This window comes from Acanthopagrus latus, chromosome 16 (assembly GCF_904848185.1).
Source record: "Acanthopagrus latus isolate v.2019 chromosome 16, fAcaLat1.1, whole genome shotgun sequence".
NCBI lineage: Eukaryota > Metazoa > Chordata > Actinopteri > Spariformes > Sparidae > Acanthopagrus > Acanthopagrus latus.
In genome coordinates, this window is record NC_051054.1 from 20384175 (window position 1) to 20407813 (window position 23639).

The window sequence follows — 23639 nt, forward strand, 5'->3', positions numbered from 1 at the left end:
CAAAATTGGGCCAAGACTAGATCCCCGTGGCAAATGGTACATCAGTTGGATGGAAAAAAAAAAAAGATCAGCTGAAATAGAAAATGCTCTGCTTGAGAGATATGACTCAAACCAATTTAGAGCCATTCCAGCAATGGCTGTTAATTAGAACATTATGGTCAATAGTGTCAAATGCCGAACTGAAGTTGAGCAGTAATAGAATAGAGCAGTCCTCAGTATCAGCACTCATTAATACATTATTAGTAACCCTGCTGAAAGCAGTTTTGGTACTGGGTTGTTTGCAAAACTCTGACTAAAATATCACCATACTTGAACGTGCAACTGGGGGAGCAATCCACTCTACCTCCTGAGCTAAAGTGTTATCGTACTGACTATGAGGTCATATAGGTCAAGGTATCACTAGTCTCTTTACTTTTATCAACGCCATATTAATACTAATATTTTGAGCTGTAATTATAATCTTACTCTTACTACTACTACTATCTACTCATGAGGGAGGCTAACTATCTAAGCTAAATTGGCTGGCTATCTAAGGAAACATTTAACACTTACATCCATCCTGCACTGCCATGAGTCGAGCCTCTTGTCTATAGATAGATGCATGCTTCCCTCTGTGATACATGACACAAGGTCAGCAGATGAGGACAGAGTATGATAAATGTCCCTGATAATCGACTTAAGGGGTGTCAACAGACTTAAGAGAACTCACTCATTCTGCCCCGTCACAAAAGAGAAAGAAACAGCTGAAGTGAAGTAAATCTTCACACCTAACAAAATGCATTAAGGTCTTCAGCTGCGTGGTATTAACGTGGCAAGGTCAGTCAGTTAAAAGTGAATCAATCCTTTGGACACACTCAACTGATACACACAGACACACATGGATACACACTCACCCTTCTACACAAAGTTACATCCAAGAAATATGACATGTTAGAATTAATCTGACAGCCCAGACCAGCGCTGTAATGAGAATTTAAATTGTGTATATTTCACCGTGCTTTAATCTGACACCTTGTCAATTAGACATCAGTCCCAGGCATCCCTGTGACCAAACATGGGCATTTATTTCATGTGCAGTTGAGCATGGACCAAGACAAGTACAGCATGAGAACACACAAGTGAATGAAAGAAAATCCTTATTCATATGAAATATGTATGGAGCATTAGGTCATGAACAAAATATCCTGTTGTACCAATAAGATCCATATTATGCATGCGTGTCACTATGTTGTTGGAGCAACGTTTACTATTCATTTATATACTTCTCTACTATGCAGCTTGTCCTTACTTAATACACACATCTGTGGATAAATGAAGAGAACTCTGTTCTGTACTCTTCATTCTGTGCTAGCTTTTTTAGTTTCACTGTAGATTGTTATACATTGACATTTTCACTGCTGTAGTACAAAAACATGGGATAGTCCTCAGCAGGAATGTATCTGTTGCATATTGGTATTTGATTTACCTAACTCCATGAGCAGTCACAACCACTTGTAAGATGCATGGATAGGATACATACATGGATGTCCATGAATAACAGAGAAAATTACCACAAAATATAGAAATGAGTCATTGTTTTAAAAAGTAATGATCAAAAGTGCAGATGACACCTATGTCCTGAGCCCACACAGGGAGGATGATAGCATGCGACTTTGACCCTGACACACATGGACTCAATGTCAACAACATCGTTTTTTGTTAAAGAAGGCCACATTTTTTTTTAACTAATATTACATATGCAGTTAGTCTTTTTACGGGATACTACGCAGCAACCACTGGAAAATAAATCTGTGACTGCATCTTACATCTGTGTGTGTATATATGTGAGACAGCGATAGTTTCCAATTGTGAACTTAATCTAAAAAAAGGTGAAGGCTTGACTATATTTTAAAAACAGTTAAAAACTTGAGAAGGCAATATCTGAAGAAATTGTGTGAATGCTGGATGTTGAAAAGCTGACAAATTACTGGCTTTAATTTCTATGAAGATGCAGCTGAAGGAGTATGAATAGTTAGAAGTGTGGGAAAAGGATGGAAGATGAAAATATAGTATAAGCAATGAAAGGGGTTCAAATGAGAGTCATAGTGTACAGCTTTAAACGAGATGAAGTGGGTGGAGAATAACAAACTGCATTGCTTCCTGTACAGCTGGGAGCTAAACTGCATGGCTGGCTTAATTTTGTATGGAGGAGCAGCTGAATGAGCATAAACAGTCAGAAAAGTTGGAAAGGGATAAAGAGGGCAAAATGTAAAGGTATGAAAGATGATGAAATGGAGTCATAGTATTAAGATTTGAATTAATTTAAATGTAGAACTTGCGAGAGTACAAAGACATTTGCAGGGTTTTAGTTCTTCAGTACTCATGCAGCCTGTTATAAATTCTGTTTAACTTTGGGGACCTTTAACCTGAAATCCAGCCTTCTTCAGCACCATGGTTTACATCTAGGTCTTTTATTTGGAAAATATGGCCTATCCCAGAGACCCCTGGTTAGATCCTTTTACCTTGTCTGTCATTTTATTTTGACACTCTGTGTTTGTTTGTGTGATGGAGAGAGGGGTGGGTTTATCTTCTCCTACTCTCAGTTTCATCTGCTATTCCTCCTTTTACTACCTGTTTGAACCCCTCTTTACCCCCCCTCCCTTCCAGCTTTACTTACTACAGATATTTTCCTAGCAGACAGATGGGCTCTGTCGCCACTTTGTGGGCACTTGGTATAACTACAGTTTCCTATTTATGCAGCACAACTGAACAAAGGGCGTTTGTAGGACACATAATGTCTCAGCATCTTATTGGCTCATTTATCATAATAAGTTATTGTGACAGGACAAATAATCACCTCTGTTTGATACCAGTGTAATGCTTTTCAACTCTGGATGAATGTAAGATGATATGGAGTAGAGACTTGGCAGTATTAAGACATTTTTGTGTGAGAATTCAATGTGAGAATGTCACAACATAATAGTAAAAATGTCTTGGTCAGAACAAAAACATATTCTGCAGCTGAACAAAACTTGAATGCTTCATTGACGGCTTCAACATACTGGTCAGAATGGTAGATCCGGAAATCAATCCTAACCCTTCACCTGAGGAGATAAAAAGGAGAATCCTGCTATTAATCTGCTTCTTCTACTACAGTGTTACAAGATGGGCAAATCTACTGCCTTCGCTCAAGGAGAAGCTACAGACACTGGCTTTTGTATGACAAGATGTTCAGTATATTCATAAATATAAATAAAACTCTACTCTGTAGACTGTCAACTCGACATTCAAACAGGCAAAAGTGCAAAGATTTGATCTTTACCGATATCAAAGAAAGCAACTCTGACAACTCAGAAAAGAGAAAGATGGTTATATCCATCTCTGTGTTCATCTATTATTATGTTTAATGACATTTTTGCATTTGTATTAACATTTTTTTCACAACTCCATACTCAGTCCTATACCATTGTACAAAGACAAGTATTATCATTCCATAAAGTGAAACCACCTCCAGAGAGAACAATGATGCTGATGGGTACTATGGTTACTATCACTAGTAACATAACTATTCTGAATACTGCGACAAATCAGGAAAATATCTGGCAAATCAACCAAAGAAACCATAAGACAAAATTATATATCTGCTACATTTCTTTTGTAGAGAATGCTATTTACACCCCAAATTATATTTAAAAACATTGCAAACTTACACAACAAACTCTACAATTTACTCATGTTTCCAAAAATTCATGCAAATATCTTCGACAGACCCATACTTTTGGAAAGCACTCCAAGCCATAGCAACTAACAAAGCACCTGCATCACATGACTTTCCATCTATTCAACCTAGTAAATATGTCCAAAAACCAAAAGATGTAAACATACTTGGTTTTGAAGAGTCATTCATTAAATGGATTAACATATTTTACAACTCACCCGCAGCATCAGTAATCACCAATGTAAAAATCTCACAACCATTTAAACTAAACCATGGCACTCTCTCCACTGTTATTAACACAGTGTATTGAACCCTTATCAGCTGCCTTTCCTGGGACACACAAATCACCGGAATTATAATCGCCAATACAACCCATTAGGTCAACTTATACGCAGACCATTCATCATTATGGATACAAAAAAACATCAACCATCACTGTTTAATCAGTGTTCGAATTACAATGATTACTCCATTAACTGCTCTAAATCCATCACCCTCCCATTATATATACACCAGTGGAATGATGCAACCCTAAAACAACTGTTCAACATCCAAATTGGTAACTTTGAGTGTGGGGATTGACCTCCAAGAAAACCTTGGTTAGAAACTGAACTGAATCAGAATGTAACAATCTCTCCATTAATGACTTACCTTTTGAATAATCAAATCACTATTTCAATGAGCACAGCTCCCAGGTGCCTCCTTCTTCCTCTCTGCTGTGCTGCAGCCCTGCCTTCAAAGCCCCTCCCCACAGAGGAGCCCGCTGTGCACGAGCAGTAAACAACCACACTAAAGGCAGATGCCAGATAACCAAGAAGGTGCATTCAAAATAACAACAACGGCTGATCTATTTCTGACCACCTAGATTACAAAATTTGAGGTAGACAGAGTAACCAGCTAATCATTCAGGTAATCAGCTGCCAACAGGTAAGACACTGCCCAATACATGCTGTATGAGGGAGGGGGGCTGCCAGCTGTGTATGCACGAGAGTGATTGACGCTTCTCAGACACTCTCCTTGGCTCTGATTGGTTGTGTTGACCCGAGAGCGGTGGATTCTTGCAAATCAAATTAGGGCCACTGGGTGGAGCCACAGACAGTAGATTTTTACACAGCTGACCTGTATCTTATTCTTCTGTCAGATAATGACAATTTTAGCAAATATAACAAAAATAGTTACAGACTACAGCTTTGCTGCCACAACTCTGGAAGCTTAATGAAAAGTCTACAAACCACCCATCACACGGAAGTTTGATCTTACACAAGACTTTTTCTTGTAAAATTTAAAAAGAATTAAACAATTAATCCACGAAACAACACTGGAAATGACAAAGAATAATCTCATCAGCCAAAGACGTCACATATCCATGCCTATTTTGGACCTATATTGCATTTTATAAATTAGCAACAACATATTTTTAATGAGCAAGAATCACATAACTAGTTCAATATTAAATCATATAAAACACAAAGCACCACACAGAATGCCCTTAATGGGTTTCTCAGACACTGTCATACAATGCACTCTCAACAGAACAGACTACTTATTTCACTCAGTAAGGTGCTGAAAGAGTCTCAGAAGTGTAAACCATACCAGTGTCCTCTAAAGACTTCAGTGTTGATTACAATTCCAAAAGTAAGACTAGCATACAGAACAAACAACACACTGAACCCACTTTGGATTTTCACATGACCTTTATGAGTGGATAAAGTTTTCTCAGATGTCACGGGGCTGAATATGTTGATGTGCAAGCTCAGTAGCTGTTAGGATTTCATCCACAGCACAACTGCATGTTAGACATTCTCTCACACGCTGAAGCTGTCATATGCTGCGAGCTGCTTCTGAGTGCCTGCATATGTGTGTATGTGTGAGTTTGAGCAGTCTATGATTTCCTCGCACTCACTGCTGTCAACGTGCCCACATGTCTTTGAAAAGGGGAGGGCAGAATGAGAGCACAGCATGGTGTAACAGCCAATTTGAGGTAGAGACAAAGTGTGTCGACAGTTCACAGTCAGATGAGGACACAGACTAAAAAGAGCCATATGGGATGACTATTTTGCAACTCCTAGAGCCAAATAAATGAGGCGTATATTGTACAACTTCGTGTTTTGGCAGGGATTAGCTGTTGTTGGCAGTGGGAGCAGCATTTGTGTAATAGTCACCTCACTTCTGCTACTTCCAAACTGAAGTGTCTGCTTGTATCCACATGATCAACCCTTGGTGAGTTTGAAGCCAGTGGTCAGCCAACATACACCAAAAACATCATATCTGTTTCAACAGTGCACTGTTTGTGCTCATGATCACAAGTCGTGTGTTTTTAGAGTCACTGAATATGATGTTATTTTGAGTATATGTGAGTTTTGACAATAACATGTCAGCCTGTGTAATGTGAATGCACAGGGATTAGTGGTGGTTGAATTTGAGCAAGAAAGCAGTGCATGAATTTTGAAAGACTTGTGTATCTTCTGTCATTATTTTGGAGTGAATTGTGTTTTAGAACATATAGCTGATGTTACACAACAGAGTTGGCACTGAAATGCTTTCAAGTATGAAACACAGCATTGTGTAAATTAATTAAATCTCTTGGTGGTTTGAGTTGGGAAAAAATGAATAATAATTAGTAACTGTTAGACAGGAAATGGAGTGAAGCGTACAAAAAATTACAAAGCAAATGCGTTCAACCAACTTCATTAAAGTGGACATGAATTACCTCAGACTTGCTCAAACCAATAGACACACACACACACACACACACACACACACACACACACACACACACACACACACACACACACAATAATAATGGAATAATCTTGTGGACATTAGCCAGTGGCCAAGGATTATGTTTACACATAAAAGCATCTCATTGTACATAATGACATATTGATTATTGTGAAGTTGTATAGTCGACCTACATGACTTTTTTCTCTACTGACAACCTCCAGGGAGGCGCTGTGCTGTGTGTTAATTTACACTTTCACATTCACCGAAAAAAAAATCTTGACAGAACTACTATAGGTCCGCCTGAAAATGAATGTTTTGAAAATGCAGTTACATTAAACTAGTAAGTACAAAGTCAGCTGCGCGTTCTTCTTCCCGTTGTCAACATCTTTCCAAAAACCACAAGCAACCAAAAAAGCATCCAGGCTATTGCCACCAGTAATCACAGGCCGACACTGGTCTGAACATTTCTGAAGCTGAAAAACAACCAACTCAAACTAAAAAACTAGTGTGTTTTGTCCTGACTTTTATTATTAAAATCATTCTTCATTCAATTTTTGACATGTGGATGACATTCATTTAGAAAAAAAATAATTTTATTGCACACGTGTCCCAGTATAGTATACAGAGTATTCAGTATTAGGTCTTTCAATTTTTGATTAAGAACTCCATAGCCTAAGTTTTGCCCTTGAACCACTCAAGCAGGTGGTGTTGGACCAGCTGACAGACATTTCCAGCAGCGACAATGACAAATAAAATATTTGTCATGTACCATGTTCCAGCTGATTATATTGACTCCAACCTTATTCTGAGCTATGGCTCACATATCTCTGTGCTTCTGACTTGCTCCCACAGAGGCCTCCATACTCTCCTATGATGGCAGCATGTACATGAAGGTGGTGATGCCGAACATCATGCACACCGAGGCCGAGGATGTTTCCCTGCGTTTTCGATGCCAGCGAGCTTACGGCCTCCTAATGGCCACCACCTCTCGAGACTCAGCCGACACGCTCAGGCTGGAGTTGGACGGGGGTCGTGTCAAACTCACGGTCAACCTAGGTATCGTATGTCCCCCATCCCCCTCCCCCACCACCCACCTCCACCCATCTGCCTCCACACCTCCACCTTCACCATGAGATGGTTTACCAATGACCTCTTCTCTACTTTCACTCTCTTCCTACCTTTTTGTGCACAGTCTTTCCATCAGTTAACCATCACTGTGATCTTTTAGATTTTTAGATTTTTACCTGTTTTAGAACATAGATAAGAGAGTTTTGATCTCTTGCATGAGTGTTAAAACGGTTTGTGCACACAGATAACCATGGACTGTTTACTGTATATGACTATTTACTGGTTAACATCTCAAATTATGATATACCATCATAACTTATTTTCTTTTTATTCAATGTTAAACATGTTTGGCCCATCTTTGAAACAGACAAATCATAGTCATATCCACGTTCTTTACAGAACTTTTGAGACAGTCACAGCACAATGACCAGAATATACATGATGATGTAGAGAGACTGGACTTTAAAGTCTAGTCTCTGATAAAGTCTTTTTAAAGAACAAAGTGTGCTGAGACTTTCTAAGAGGAGAGGTATGCCCACTGATCTCCAGTCCATCATTCAGCTGGACATTAGAAGACTTTTCTTATCTTTCTCAGTAAAGTTACTGTCTGACATCAAGTCATTTCTCTGTTAATTTTCTTGCTCTTCTGGGTGGTTATTTTCTTTGCTAATGATGGTGTCTTCTATGGAAGTCGATGCTTTTTTTCCCTGTGTTTTGTTCTTATGTTTTTTCCTGTCAACTCCATTTCCCATCATGCTTTGTCAAAAGATGGTATTCACCCCTTCAAAGGCCTTAAGCCTGCGGCCCGTCAGGCGAACAGCCCGAGAACAGAGCCCAGCAAAACCTACAGCTGGCTGTGACCCCAAATACTTTCAAATTGTGTTATATAAAGATAATTAAAAAGTTAGTCACATAGCTCAATCTTTATCTAACATGTATTTTGTTTCATAAACAATCATAAGAAGTAAGCAAGCATATGCAATATTGTTTGCCAAAACACATTAGGTCAGTCCTTCACTGATTATATTTGTTAATGTAAATCATACTCTAGATTTCCTATAAAATATTTGCAGCACTAATCGGTCAGTGCTCATATGATTTCTTAGCATGCTAATTTGTGTGATTCTCTATAGTATGTACATATTTACAGATCTAGCCTGTGATCTAGCTCATTGACACGTGTAGGTGTAGGCTAGTTCTCCGGATTTGATCATTGGGGTTCCTGTGCCTCTGCATGGTGCTGGTGCTGATTGGATCGTGGCTGTTTGCTCCCACTTTTCTGTTGCGGTTGACGACACATGAAACCACCAGCCACATGGTGACCAACCCTCACTGTCTTCACAGCTGTTTACAGCATTATTCTGGCCTCAGCGGGACAGTTCCACACATCAGATATTTGTTGTCTTCCACACTAGTGTCGTACAATTCTAACTTCGCAAACTGAATTATATCAGTCTGTATTTCTTTACTTTTCAAAGATCAGTGGCTCTAAAATGGATGGCTGCTTCCACCTTGTTGGTGTGGAGGCTCTGGAGCCAGAGACTTTGACTTTTCTGATCTGAGTATTTGCACCTAAAGTCAAACAGTGTTGGGTTGGAAAACTCATGTAACTGGTACTACAAGTGGCCATTTTACTGTAAATACTGTGCATAAACAAATAATATATTTGGACTCTGGTACTACAGGTAAAGAAAGCTCCAGAAAAGCAGCTTATGTCAACCACCACACATTTATGTAACAAATCCATGCATTATTTTATTTACTGTTAAATAATGTTAAATTAAATGTTGTAATACTTGGAAATCAATAATTTATTTCATGGTAATTTGGCATAAAGTTGATCATAAATATCAAAGGAATAAAATGGCTGCCTTCCTGCATGTGTGCGTCCCCGGAAGGGTGGACTTTTTGTTTTTGGATGTCTGCAGCAGTAACCTTGAAGGATGCAATTTCATCTGTCATTTATTCTTCCCCATCTAGACTGTATCAGGATAAACTGTAACTCCAGTAAGTTAACACTCAAGTTTCATTTTGCTCTCTATGTTGATGTTGTTTCTTTTTAAAGGAAATGTGTTTTTAAAAATGTGAGTCCTGCACCGCCCACCTTCTCTTTAGCCAGGCATGTGGAGGATGACTTTGCTGAGTTGGTTGGGAACCAACAGAAATAGCCTCAGGCAGTTGGAATTAGTGGTGATTTGTTTTAATTATTAGACATATCTTAACCTCTTTTTTTAAATCAACTACTTTACTGTATTATGCACTGATGGGTATGTTATGTATACCATAATGCACTGTATATAGTAGAAGTAAGAAATGAAATCATTCTAACAGTACACATTTCACTTCACACAATGGTTTTAAGAAAGTTTAGGTGTCGCAGAGTGCTACTTTATTTTATTTATTATCAATAGGCTACAACAAGTGAAAAAGGAATATAACTTGTATTTTGTGCCTATTGGATGATGTGAACACAGGTGGACAGCTCTAAGTATGTCAGTTTACACCTGACATTGAAATAGGTCTAGACACGCATCACGAGTGACCACTGGTGATTGGCTTTCACTTCACTGCTTTATATGGAGATAAACATACATGACCGGGACAAACGGACACAATTTTTGTCTTCACAGGAAAGAAGGACAGAACTTAATGTATAACCGTGCAGGTTTTAATGGAGGCCCACAGAAATTATCTAATTAAAAATAAATGAAAAACAGCATTTCACAAAGACAGAACAACTTTCAAAAAATGACAAGACTGTTTAAGGGAGACCGGGGACTTTGTTCATAGGTGACAAATAAGAAATCTATATTGGTTACTGTGTACTTTATTTTTAAAATTCAACATGTTTACAGTCAATAAATCAACACTTTTCATGAATTTGGTGCAAATGTTGTAATCCATTTGAACAGTATTCAAATACTTACTAAATGTTGGCATGTAAGATGCATTTTAGACACAGCGTAGCTGAGTCATAACAAACTGACACTTTTTACCTGGAAATAGACAACTTCATGTATTTCATTAAATGCCAAATTAACAAGATGGCACAAATGATTTAAAAATTGTTGTAGCTTTGTTGCAACTCTTGAAATTGTGCAGTTTTTTTTACAGGAGTCTGGGGTTATTGCACCTCCTAGTTTACCGTAATTTTAAAAATGAGTTGCAACAAAGATTGTAGAGAGAACACAGAAAGATATGCTGAGAACACTGGCAGGTAAGACAGCCCAAACATGTAATTTGCATTACAGGGAACCACATGGAAATCAAACAGCATGTAATCCATTCTGTTTTTAGTCGAGGCTTCTTGTTCCATAGACAGCGTTGGTTTAGCAGGCTTTCCTTCACTGTGGCCCAGGACTCAACATTGGTGTCCTGTCACCATCAACCATCATGTCCTGCACTGATGGTGACTTTTTTGGGGATGCATCAGGGTTGATTAGCAATTACACTACAAAATACATGGGATCACAAGCATCCCAGACCACCTCAACAAGAGGATTGAGTGATCACAATGCGTGCTGGTGACTGTTAAAACTTAAGGGCTTTCCACTTGTGTTTAGGTCACCTACCCATCCTAATACCAGGTATAAACAGGCTCAACAAGAGAGGGATTTAAAAAAATATATCACTGTAACACCTTTAGTCCCTGTAACTAAGACACTTTAACTGGATGGTACTGTACATGTTTGACCCTTTCCTCCACTGGGAAACCTGACCCCATTTTTAGGCTAACTGCAGAGCCCCCCTACCCTTTTTTAGACAAACGTATAACCTAATTCTCTCCATTCATGTTAATTATATAGACAAATAATTGTCAAAAAAGGTGAGTAGTACATGAAACAATACTGCTGCTTTAAACAACTCACATTCACATTTGATCACAGATCAAAACATTGACCGCAATGTAAGAGTATGAGACAGTATTTTTTTTAAACTTTTAGTAGAAAAGAGTATATAGAATAGAATCCTCTACTAGTACTAACTAGTAGTACAGCATATGAGCATTTAAGTTTGTGAGTATGTAAGTAATAAGATATTTTTTTTTTATGGAAAGCTCTCATAACCTTACCAAAATTGATGAAATTCACCAGTACATAAAACAGATGCAACATAATCACTCTAAAGGTATGGCGACACAGATCTGCATTGAATTAAGGAATGTTTCACACTATTTTTATTTATTTTTTTGATCAGCATTGGAAATGATCCCTTAGTAAAGTAAAAATCACAAAATAGACCCTAATGAAAATGTTTACCATCATATACCATCATAGGAGACTGAGAATCAAAAAATATGAAAGACAGCTTTAAACTGTAAGAATCTGATATCCCATATGTATAATTTACATAGTGTTTAGTGTCTAAGTTGCAAAGCATTTGTTTAGGATTTCTCCAAAAAAAATGAATTGCTTTTACTCATATTGAGGCTATGGAGATCTTTATCTTTTCATCTATCATTTGCTTATAAATTAATATATAATAAATAATTACAGATCGAGAGGTTGAAACTCCCAGTGACAGATGATGCAGCCTCATGAATCACGAGTTGGTAGGACAGTTAATTTTGTAATATGCTCTCAGACATCAGGGGGAACAAAAGGTATACAGAGTGCTGAGAAACAGTCAGCCTGGTGCGCTCCTTCAACCCTCAGTGCAGTGATGAAATCTTTTGTAAGATATGATCAGTGGTGGAAGTAGCTAATTACAAACACTAAAATGACAATAAGTAATTTGTTGGTGTACTTGTACTTTCATGAGCATTTTTCAAGCTGTAATTACTTTTACTTGTTCTTAAGTATGCATTACACCATGTTATCTACTTATGTGCTTTAAAAATAATAAGTACATTACATGTTATTTAATTACTTGAATTTATTAAATGAATAATAAATAATAGAGTAGAAATTAAATTAATATTTAAACCGTTCATCTTCATTGTTGAAGCCAATAATCTGATCTAATCTATCCGATCCCAAATGGGCCCCCTCTGAGAGATAATGACACTGAAAAAACATTTGAAAACTAACTAATACTCTAGTAGTGTTTGAGTAGTTTAGTGAATAATGCTTTGTTCTTTTACTTAAGTATTATTTCAATAGTAGCGATTTTACTTGTTTAACCACTGCATTGTACCATGTACAACTGTCCGTATCATACTTCAGTTACTTCCTTGCAGCTGTAATAATTACAGAAGACGAAAAACATAGATACTGAAAAAACAAACAAACAAAAAAAAATATTTATGTTATGATTTTGGGATCAAGTGTCATAATTAACGCTCCTTTGCCATCCTTGCGTAAATGTGTACAGCACAAAAGGAAAGAATTTGAGGGAAACTGCAATAGCGTGTCTAATAGATGTGACACACTGTTCATACTCAAGGACTACAAAAGTGCCAGAGGTAGCAGAATCTGTCAGAATTTGACCCAACTGATTGTGAGACTTCTACACTAGAGCCTTGATGCTTCTGGTCTCATACCAGAAGTCAACTTTGTTTTCATTTGACATGACTGTTAATGTGTCCTATGATAAAAAAAAAAAAAAAATAAAGTAGATTTTGTTCCTAAAACCTACCAGCCTTGTCAGATAAGACGACATATTTTCAAGTGGCTGAAAAACAGTGACCTTGAACCTCCTTCATTATTTAATTTCTTGCATGCAGCTGCAGTTGAAGAATATAATAGGTGGACCTCAAGTAATTTTTTGTAATCAATGTGTTTTTTGTAAGAGCTCTAAAAATATTTTAGGGAGGCTGCTGAGCTTGGCTGAGCAGGGGCCCACTGCCCACAGTGACTCCCTCTACTACCCAAGGTTATGGTCCAGCAGGCTCCAGTCAGCTAGTAACCCAACCTAATCTAACATCATATGAGAATTCATAGATAATGTGTTTGATTATGTGACTGATTAAAAAAAGATTAGGGATAGGTTAAAAACAGGCTAATGCCATTGTTTATTGTAAATTACATTGTATATTATATCCAAAAGGAGAAATGGAAAGGATGAAGTGAAAGGAAATTATTTCTATAAGCCTGTGATGAGTAAAAGCAAATTATCCCAACTGTAGTTGCACTTTCTCTGTTCAAACTATTTAATAGTCTGCAGTTCTGCAGCATATACTGCAGATAAGGTGTATTCTATGAGAATTACAGATGTCAAAAGTATTTTGTATTTTTTTTCTCTGTGTATATTACTGACTAAACCAAACCTTTGTTTCCCAAAGGTATAAGTTTGAAAACTAAAGCCAATTTTTTAAGCTTCTAAGCTGCTTGTAGATTTTTTGCCAATGATACCAGGCTGACTGGTGGGAAAACAAAGGTTTGGTTTAAGGTTCAGGATGTCTTTAACTTTGTGATTGACCATTGTTCTCAGGCAAGGGACCAGAGACCCTGTATGCCGGGCAAAAGCTCAATGATAATGAATGGCATACTGTGCGTGTGGTGCGTCGCGGCAAAACCTACAAGCTAATGGTTGACGATGATGTAGCTGAAGGTACTTACCTGCATCAACTCAGCTCATGCTTGAAGAAATGTCATTAGTGTTGCCATGTCAGTGGTTTTACACCATGCTGTGGTGTGTTGCCATAGAGATTGACAGTTTTATTCTGCTACAAAGAAAGCATGTAGATATGTAGCGACAGTCTGCATCCATCTAATATTGTTAATGTAATTTTCTCCTTAAATCAGCCCTTTTGTGTTAGTGTCAGACAGTGTTCTCTTTTCTTTTCGTTTTTTGTCTTTCTTTTCAACCCATCCCCTCCACCCTCCCCATCTTCAGGCCAAATGGTGGGTGACCACACGCGTCTGGAGTTCCACAACATTGAAACGGGCATCATGACAGAGCGTCGATTTGTTTCCAGCATCCCGTCCAGCTTCATCGGTCATCTGCAGAGCCTCAGGTACTCAGAACACTTATCTCTACTTCACTTTTACATGTGATGAGGCAACCAGTCCACAGAGACTTAGCACACAAACATTTTTGGTTTAACAACACATTTACTATTTGGTTCAGTCTCAGTGCTCTGTCTGCCTACAGGGGATAAATTCTGATAAAACTGTCTGCCTCAAATAAAAAAAAAAAAGAAAGAAAAAAAAAAACTTTTACTCCTGCTTTATTTTGTCACAAAGAAAACAATGTGTTAAGTAGAGATTTATTTAACTAAAGGTCTCCTTTATCCAGTCTTTCCTTTCAATTATCCTTGGCTGACATCTCTTTTTTCAAGACTTTGGAGAACAAGTACGATTTTTACAACAGTCGTTTCAAATGCCTGTTCCTTCCTCTCCTCAGATTTAACGGTATGCTCTACATCGACCTGTGCAAGAATGGTGACATTGATTATTGCGAGCTCAATGCCCGCTTTGGGGTTCGTTCCATTATCGCCGACCCCGTCACCTTCAAATCCAAGAGCAGCTATCTGAGCCTGGCCACTCTGCAGGCCTACACATCCATGCACCTCTTCTTCCAGTTCAAGACAACCTCCCCAGATGGCTTTATACTCTTCAACTCTGGAGATGGCAATGATTTTATCGCTGTTGAACTGGTTAAAGGGTAAGTTTGATTTTGAATTGATGTTTGGTAACTCTTTGCACATTGGAACTTTGGAGGTTTGGTAGTAACTTGATCACTTTTTTTTAAATTTGTTTACCAACTTAAAACAGTAACAATGAATATTTTCGTAATAACAAAATATCAAATTACAATGTCAAACCAATGTGACAATGTAAAAAATAGGGATGAATGATCCCAGAATCTGCAGCTTTGCAGAGCTTGTTGGGAAGTTTCAGTTCTTGTTTAGCTCAACTGTAGTGATTTGGTTCACTAACACTGCTTTCGTAACATTGTGCATGCCATAACAGTCAGCTGCAGTGAGTGAAAAAGCTATAAAGCTCCACTGTGCACTAACTGCTTGGAATACAATGGCAAACAGACACAGATAATACCAAAAACAGCTTATACTTAAGACCATCTTGCTGCGGGATCACACCAGCTGTGACACCTGTTGACATGTTGACGTTCAGGTACACAGTAGTCATTCCTACATTAATATCTGAGTGCTCAGTACCCATGGGTCAAACCACACCCATCTAAACAGTCTGCATTCATTTTGGACTACACACTGGTAAAGACGATGGCTGCTTATGCTAGTCTTTGCAGTGTTGCCATGACAATAGAGCCCTTTTTTTACACATTTGAGCTGTGTTTAAAAAAAAAAAAAAAAATGAATAAAAAAATAACAGAGTTTTGCAAGATCTATAATGACAAATCATTTCAGAGGATTTTACCCACAATTTCCAAAATCACTCACCTTTAGGTTTAGGCTGGCTGTTTGAGAACATTTCAGAGAAAAGCTTTCTTAAAAGATTTTGTCTCTTGCAGATACATCCACTATGTTTTTGACCTTGGAAATGGGCCCAACCTCATCAAAGGCAAAAGTGAAAGGGCACTGAATGACAACCAGTGGCATAATGTGGCCATCACCAGAGACAACAGCAACACCCACACACTGAAAGTAGATGCTACAGCTACTAGTCAGAGTATCAATGGGGCAAAGAACCTGGACCTGAAAGGTATGCAGAGGACATGATAGCTATCATGCGCTTACATCTCCTTGTGTGTAGGTTGTACTTACAAAACTTTCAGCAACTTGTTTTGCATTAAATTTTGCTTTAATTATCCGCTGTTCCATTTCCATTACATTACAGTGCATTATGCTCACGTTCATGTTCATAAAATGCAAAGACATATTTTCACTTCACCATTCAACAAAACCACAAGCGCATAAAACAAACATATTGTTTTCTTTCACTCATGCACAACACTGTCAAAACCATTCTGAATCAAACTCCCCTCTTGCCTCCTTCTCATCTTGGTTGGGAGTTGTACATGATCATAACTTCTAAACGAGAGCCCTTTAGTGATTGCATTTCTATTTTTCACGCTGCACTGTTGATTCTGTTGCTGTTGACCAGTTGTTGTTGTTGTTGGGTGGACTTGACAGAACATGGCAAAGATGCAGCATAGAGAAAGAAAGCCCCACAGCCAAAGTGGCAAATTTTCAAAAGGGCATCAAGGCCAGACAGATGCCACCGGCGAAATTCCTGCTCTGCTTCTGATGAATTCAAACTGGTACCAATCTAACACTGGTGTGCACTGTGTTGGAATGCCAAACCAATTTGCTCTGCATTTCTTGCAGCACTTAAGGGTTGGCAATGGTGAAAGAGTCACCACGTAGTGGCATGTTACCATGCCACCACATATCACAAACATGATTAAAGGGTGTGGTGTTTCTGTTGTGCACTGATTAAACACAAAATATTTTACTTGACCTACAATATTGAAGCTGGCACAGATCTGTAAGACTGTGCATATAAAGTATTTATAACAGCTTACTAAGATTTGTTTCTCCTGTACTCCTCATCCTACAGTTTCTCTGTTCTCTCACCCCAGGCGATCTGTTCATCGCGGGACTGGGTCCAGGCATGTATGGCAATCTGCCTAAACTGGTGGCTTCAAGAGAAGGCTTCCAGGGCTGTCTGGCGTCGGTGGACCTCAATGGTCGTCTACCAGATCTCCTCAATGACGCCTTGTTTCGCAGCGGGCAGATTGAGCGTGGATGCGAAGGTACACCGTCCCTCAAATCCGAGCCTGACTACTACAACACAAACTTCAACTCCAACTCCAGCTCCAGCAGCCCTTTTTACCTGCTCAATGCAAACAGTAGCTCTACAGCCCTGCATTCATACAGAAGCCCCTTTACCCTATTAACTGTACTTGTTGCATCACTTACCCACTGCTAAGAGTCAGGCCAAACATCCCACACCTCCTCACCTACACCACTATATGTTATCGGCCACATTGGTCGACTGACAGTGCCGTGACAATCACCTTCAGAGCAATTTATGCCAGTGCAGTGACATAAAATACAGCTAGGTGCTCTATTTTTGATCTCTTATACTATTGTTACTTTTTTTTTTTTTTTTCAGAATTTTCATGAACGCCTTAAACATAATAATCATATAAGGAGGTACTAAACAGCTCCTGCTGAGTGTCTGGTTCAGGTGTGTTGATACGAAGATATTTGTATTCATTTGATTGTACAGAGATTCATTTTCGGGTCAAAGTTTTTCCCCAAGGGTGAATTTTGAAATGTATAACATATGACCGTTTACTAAGCCCCGTCCCTTTACAGAAGTTATGTTACTACGCCTGTCAAGCTTCCCATTGTAGCGCTGCACACATTTTAAAGTAATTTTTGAAAGGAAGGATCCTTGATTTGTGAAAGTTAACAAAAGCAGCTTCTCACTTTCACATGTCAACTGTTGATTTTAATGCAATGATTTTATTAGCTTCAGCTAGCTAACTAACATCAACTCTGTGATTTCTTTAAAACTCAGTCTTAGAATTTGATTTGATGGCAGAATACATTGCATCATGTTTAATATGTGTTGCAATGCAATGATGGTATCCAATCACTGGATGATTAAATCTGCCTCATGACCAGTTTGTGATTGATGATGCATTTGAAATATAGGATTGTTCATGTATTACTGGTTAGCTTGTTAGTCCTGTATTGAAAATCAGTATTATATGGTATAAAAAGGCGCACGTCTTTGTAACTTAACACTATTTATGAACTTGTGAAAAAGGACACCTTTGAATATTCGATTTTTATTGTAAAAATATTTAAGTTTTTACAGGCAAAACAATTCACTTTTACAATGATAAAATGCTTTGAGGACTAACATGTAAGTATGGCTAAGTCGTCTCAGGTAAACTTCACCAATTCCATGACAAAGCAGAACAGAGCTGCTAACTAGCCATTCAGTGGATGTATGAATCCTGAATGGCACTTTTTTTCTCCCTCACATAACCTTTTAAACTCACAAACAAGTAGTTTGACAACAATATGATAACACAGTGTCTACATGGCATGAAGCAGCTTCAGTGTCAGGATGCAGTCATATTGATTAGGGAGCCAACGATAAATCAAATTTCACACAAAAATGCCACAATACCATCGTGGGACTGTGACGATATCATCAAACCTATCACTCGTAAACGTCATGGTGCTAACAAGGGAAATCAATATGAATGCATTCTCCGGTGTCTCCTTGTCATTGTGCAGTCATACTGCAGACAGACTCGTTCTCGTAAAATCTGCTACTCCACTTGATTGTTTGACTTAGTTTGTTTTTGTTCTCAATGCTTGACTGTGTAACTGTCAAACAGATGCTCCAGTAGCATATTTTTTAGTAGTTTTCAGTAGTTTTCAGTAGTCTTTGAGCGACAACAACAGTGTGAAATTAATCTGGTTGATCGGAAGTTGCTAGAATTATAATTCATTAATTTTATATAAACTTGAAGGAATAAACATGTCAGCAACCAAATCAGTAACCCATAAACCTCACTTTTATTGCAATTTTGTCCGATAGCAGGCACAAAATCTACGAGGAAAATAAAAGCTGACAGGTGTGCACGTTAGTCTGTGTTAAATATACTTTGGATCACGTTTACAAAGTTTAGCATGTAATGCAGTCTCTAGCCTTAATTAAAAATGTTAACCTTTAGCCCAGGAAGTGATGCTAGGTTACTGCTCTAGGTCAAAAGCCCAGCATAGTAATGATTGTTAAGCAATGATTAGAAAATCACTTTTTGGGTTAAGGGTTTAGCAAACGGTCTGTTGCAGGGGGAATACAAAGAAAACCTATGTCTATGAATTGAGATGTTTTACACCTGGCCATGACATAATAGCAGCAGTGTAAATCTGTTTCAGGCAATACCCACACTTTAGACTCCAACCTGCTTCAGGTTTTAATTTGTTTATAGTTGGTTTCCAATCATTCATGCACATAGCTACATCAGAATGGGCTGTTGAAACATTTTGCATGAGCAAGCAAATGTCACTGTGGACAAAATGTTTCCATCTTCTTGTGCAAGTCGCGCATTCTTTTGTGGTTGTTTTTTGTCATCCCTTAAGGTTCTGGGCCAGCTTCCACAACCTGTTATTGTTTGCATGGAAATCATTTTCTGTACAGCTGTTGTTTTCTTATGCTTGCCATATCATTCAGTTGAACATTGAGTGTACTGTATGTTGTTTTTTTTACATTTACTTACAGAGTCCCATGTTAGACAAATAAATGTGCTAGTCAATGTTTCATTGAAATCAAACAGAACATAACATTATGTGTACTGTATGTCCTCCTTGCTGTGACAATCTGAATGGGGTTGATAACAATGTGATTCACTGTACTGAATGTATTGCAAGAAAGGAATGGTTTATTAATTTATTTTTCAAATAAAATCTCATCAAGTTTGTTGGTCTTGTCCATGGCATTCTAATGTCTCATTTTTATGTGTGCTTTTATGGTTTATTTTCCTTCTTTCTTTTGCCGATGTATCATAATAAGTTAGTCATTTAAACTGGATGACCATGTGCTGTCTACATTTCATTATAAGCTTTCATCACATAAAACTGTTTTTTTGTTTCTTCCTTATCAGAGCCTGTTAATTATTAGGAGCGGAAATACATTGTACCACCACTAGATGGTGACACTGCACTGCTGGCAAATTTTAACCACAACAGGACAAACATGAATAAGCGTCTCACAGTTGTTCAGCTCAGTCACCAGAAATAGACGGAGTTACTACTGCAGGATATTTCTGCATTGTAAGTCAGTTTCAGTTCCAAAACTCCATTCCCTTCTCCAACTCTTCATAAGTTCACTTGGTCATCAACAGCTCATTTAACAGAGCAGCTTGCATCTATTTACCAGGTAAGTCTCCACTCAACACATTTATCGGATTTAAGATCATTTGATGTAGACTGGCAGTCTTGTGCTCCTGTAAACATGTATGTGCCATAATCTGTAAGCTTATATGTTAGAGGAAAAAAAAAAAAAGAAGAAGAAAAAAAAAAAGATTCTTGTTTTCTAAATTCACATAACCACAACTGAACAATGGAAAAAAAACAAAATGTCTTGCTCTGGTATCAATACAATAATCTAGACTAGTGGTGGACCGAATGGAAAGAATACACATTGATAATGCTTCATTTTACACGTAAGTATGTGTTAATTACCAAGTAACATATTTGAACTTTCTTTTAAATTATTCCTCAGTTACCACAATATAGGCCTCAATTTTTTTTTTAAAATGATCTTATCGTGGTTTGATAACAATATTCTTCTTTTTTCCAATAAGCAGTTAATAAATAGGTGGTAGTTTTTTCAATACATTTCCAGGAAACTCCAGACTGCTTTCTGCTTAACTTAACCGATTTGCCATTTACATTTTCACCAATATCTAGAATTCTAGCAGATCAATCCAACTTTGGAACAAAGGTAATTGTGTAAGTCAGCCACAATCAGTAGCAGATTACTGACAAATACAAGTTCATAATGAAGAATCAAGTAATTTCAAAAAAGTCATTTTAAAAGTTTCATTCCTTAATAGTCTATTGGGGCTTACTAAAAATGTCTTCACAATGCAAATCAGATGTCATTCCTTTTAGATTTTGAAACAAAAAATGCATTAGTAAATAAAACAGGAATATACCAAAAGTAATTGTAAATATTTACAAATACTCAAGTAGCTGCATATAATAAGTGTGTGTGTGTGTGTGTGTGTGTGTGTGTGTGTGTGTGTGTGTGTGTGTGTGTGTGTGTGTGTGTGTGTGTGTGTTTCTAAAAAAGGGGGACGAGAGTTGGATTGTTGTATGCTAATTTGATGAGAATGTAAATGGTTAATATTATTAACATATTCATTAACTGTTTGTTACTGTTACTGTGTGTCGCAAAATAGCAGGACATTTTTCTAAAATAATACTGGGAACATTTAAAAAAGAACAAGGTAATTATTGTGGTAATTTGGGGGTCAAAGAGATTTAAATATGTTGCTTGGAAATTACCATGTAATTTACCATGACATTTCCAGACCTATAAAATGAAGACTTACCAGTACATCGTGATAGTATCAAAGACTTGATACCCTAAAGCTTAAAGGGCTGCTGTTAAAAGACATAGTTTTGTAGATCACAGAACACCGCAGTGTCAATTACGGAATCAAAATGTGGAAAATTAATATTTCAACATACTTATTATTCAATAATGCAGCATGATATAGGTCTTCACTGTCATATTTTAAATTATATGGCTAAATACACTGCTTCTGTCTCAGTCCTCTCATATGACTCTGTCAAGTTCACAAGAGAAAAACAGTCCAAGATTTTTGCAGTAGAGATTTAAAGCAAGTTTACTGTGACTTAAGCATCACTTTGATAACTGTATTGTCAGGCACACAATCAGATATCGTTATAGACTGAGGTCCGGTAAAATAATCATTGAAATATATTTTTCAAGTATGCAGGCCATATGCTTAGAAACATGGGGGAATCAGGGATATCCAGGTCAGAAAGGGAATGACGGGATGACTTTGGGGTCAGAGATGCCAAAACCAGTGCATGAATACAGCATGTATTATTATTTCACTTTCATTCTTTCTAATTCTCATAACTAGACGAATATATATGATGTGATAGTGAGATTTGTAATAAAATTCCAACATATTTTTGTACATAATGATGATACGACCCTTGATTTATACACCGGTAAAGCCTGCTCTCTCACTCTACTGCTTGTTTCTGTGAGAAGGCCCATTGTTGTACATACTGTAAATGGCAACACAATGCTGGGAGGAAAAGAAAGTGTGTCATTGGACACGATAAAAGACACTCATACTCGTAAAACAAAATATTGATATCCCAACCACCATAGTGGTTTTAAAGGTGGATGTTCCATGAAACTATTTGCACGGTTAAACACAAACAGCAGCGAGTGAGAAAAAAAATAAAAAATGTTTGGGGGAGGATGGAACAACCTAGCCAGAGAATTTAAGATAGTCATCATTTTTTGCAATGTCATGCTGAAGATAGGCCTCTAGGGAGTTTGCATTGCACTGAAACCGGATCTGTGTGTGTGCATGTGTGTTTTTCTGGGTGTGCTTGTGGTTGTGGGGATGGATGGACTTCCACAGGTCCCAGCACCACATGTCAGGAGGACTCCTGTGCCAACATGGGCATCTGTATTCAGCAGTGGGAAAACTACACCTGCGACTGCTCTATGACCTCCTACACTGGGACACAGTGCAATGACCGTGAGTAATGGTCTTAGTTATACATATCTGTTGTCACACGGTTCACAGAGGGTGGACACAATCATCTCAGTGTAAAGCACCATTCCTAAACACCTCCTGAACTGTCACACATACACAAACACTCATGGATGATGTGTATTGTAAACATCTGTACTGACCACACTTTACAGACATTTTGCACAAGAAAAGTTCACTTTGCAGCACATAGCCATACTCCTACAGTCTTGTGCACAGTTTAAATGCAAGACATTGAGCACTGTTGGGCAAATTCAGGAAATTAATCTTAAAGGTCCAGTGTGTTGTATTTAGCAGGATTTAGTTTTTTTTTTTTTTTTTTTTGCTGTATTCAGTTCAGTGAACTCGAACAAAAAGGAGTGCTTTGGTATTGTGCTGGATCACAGTTGTACATTTACTCATAACGTTGGGTGACACCTTTTTACAGTGGCTAGTGACAGCCTGGTGATTTAAGTAAATAGACACTGTGTACCACTAGGGGGCAGAGCAGCATCAAAAGCTCATGTCAGATGGTCACGTGAGGGTACAGGGGGACTGCAACACACACACACACACACACACACACACACACACACACACACACACACACACACACACACACACACACGTTCACTTATGTCTTCCTTGGAAACAGGCAGCTGTCTGTCTGTTGACAGAGGGTGACATCATTGCCTTGACCCAGTGTGTCTCGGCCCTCCAGTAAACTGTCATCCAGGGATATGTGATTAACTATACCCATGAATGTCTCATTAGCAGGACCATTACCTGGTCAATGACCTCCCTTCAAATGAATGCATGATATTTAGAGAAGCAGGGGAAAAGACAGCCTGTTCAACGGTCAGCAAAATAAAAAATGTCACCATACGCACTTGGTATTTTAGTATACCTAAATGGTAGTGTAGTGTTTGTTGTTTAACTTGTGATTATAATTATGATTTACCTGTTATTTCTAACATTATTCTTTTGGAATTATAGTTTCCTCTAT

General features: G+C 37.9%; 1 protein-coding gene across 11 annotated transcripts in view; it reads left to right on the forward strand.

The window, feature by feature from the left end:
• nrxn3a (neurexin 3a) overlaps nucleotides 1-23639 on the forward strand; it is a 171756-nt gene that overhangs the window by 96932 nt on the left and 51185 nt on the right. For 10 of the 11 annotated variants that reach the window (XR_005070258.1, XR_005070260.1, XR_005070259.1 and 7 more), the window contains exons 11-18: nucleotides 7274-7477; nucleotides 9470-9496; nucleotides 13862-13981; nucleotides 14267-14387; nucleotides 14777-15037; nucleotides 15866-16056; nucleotides 16937-17110; nucleotides 22520-22639. Coding sequence is in view for 7 of the 11 variants with exons in the window: in XM_037071677.1 (XP_036927572.1) it covers nucleotides 7274-7477; nucleotides 9470-9496; nucleotides 13862-13981; nucleotides 14267-14387; nucleotides 14777-15037; nucleotides 15866-16056; nucleotides 16937-17110; nucleotides 22520-22639 (1218 nt within the window). In the remaining 4 variants the exon portion in view is untranslated. The remainder of the gene's footprint in view (nucleotides 1-7273; nucleotides 7478-9469; nucleotides 9497-13861; nucleotides 13982-14266; nucleotides 14388-14776; nucleotides 15038-15865; nucleotides 16057-16936; nucleotides 17111-22519; nucleotides 22640-23639) is intronic. The other variant, XM_037071680.1, reaches the window with a different exon arrangement.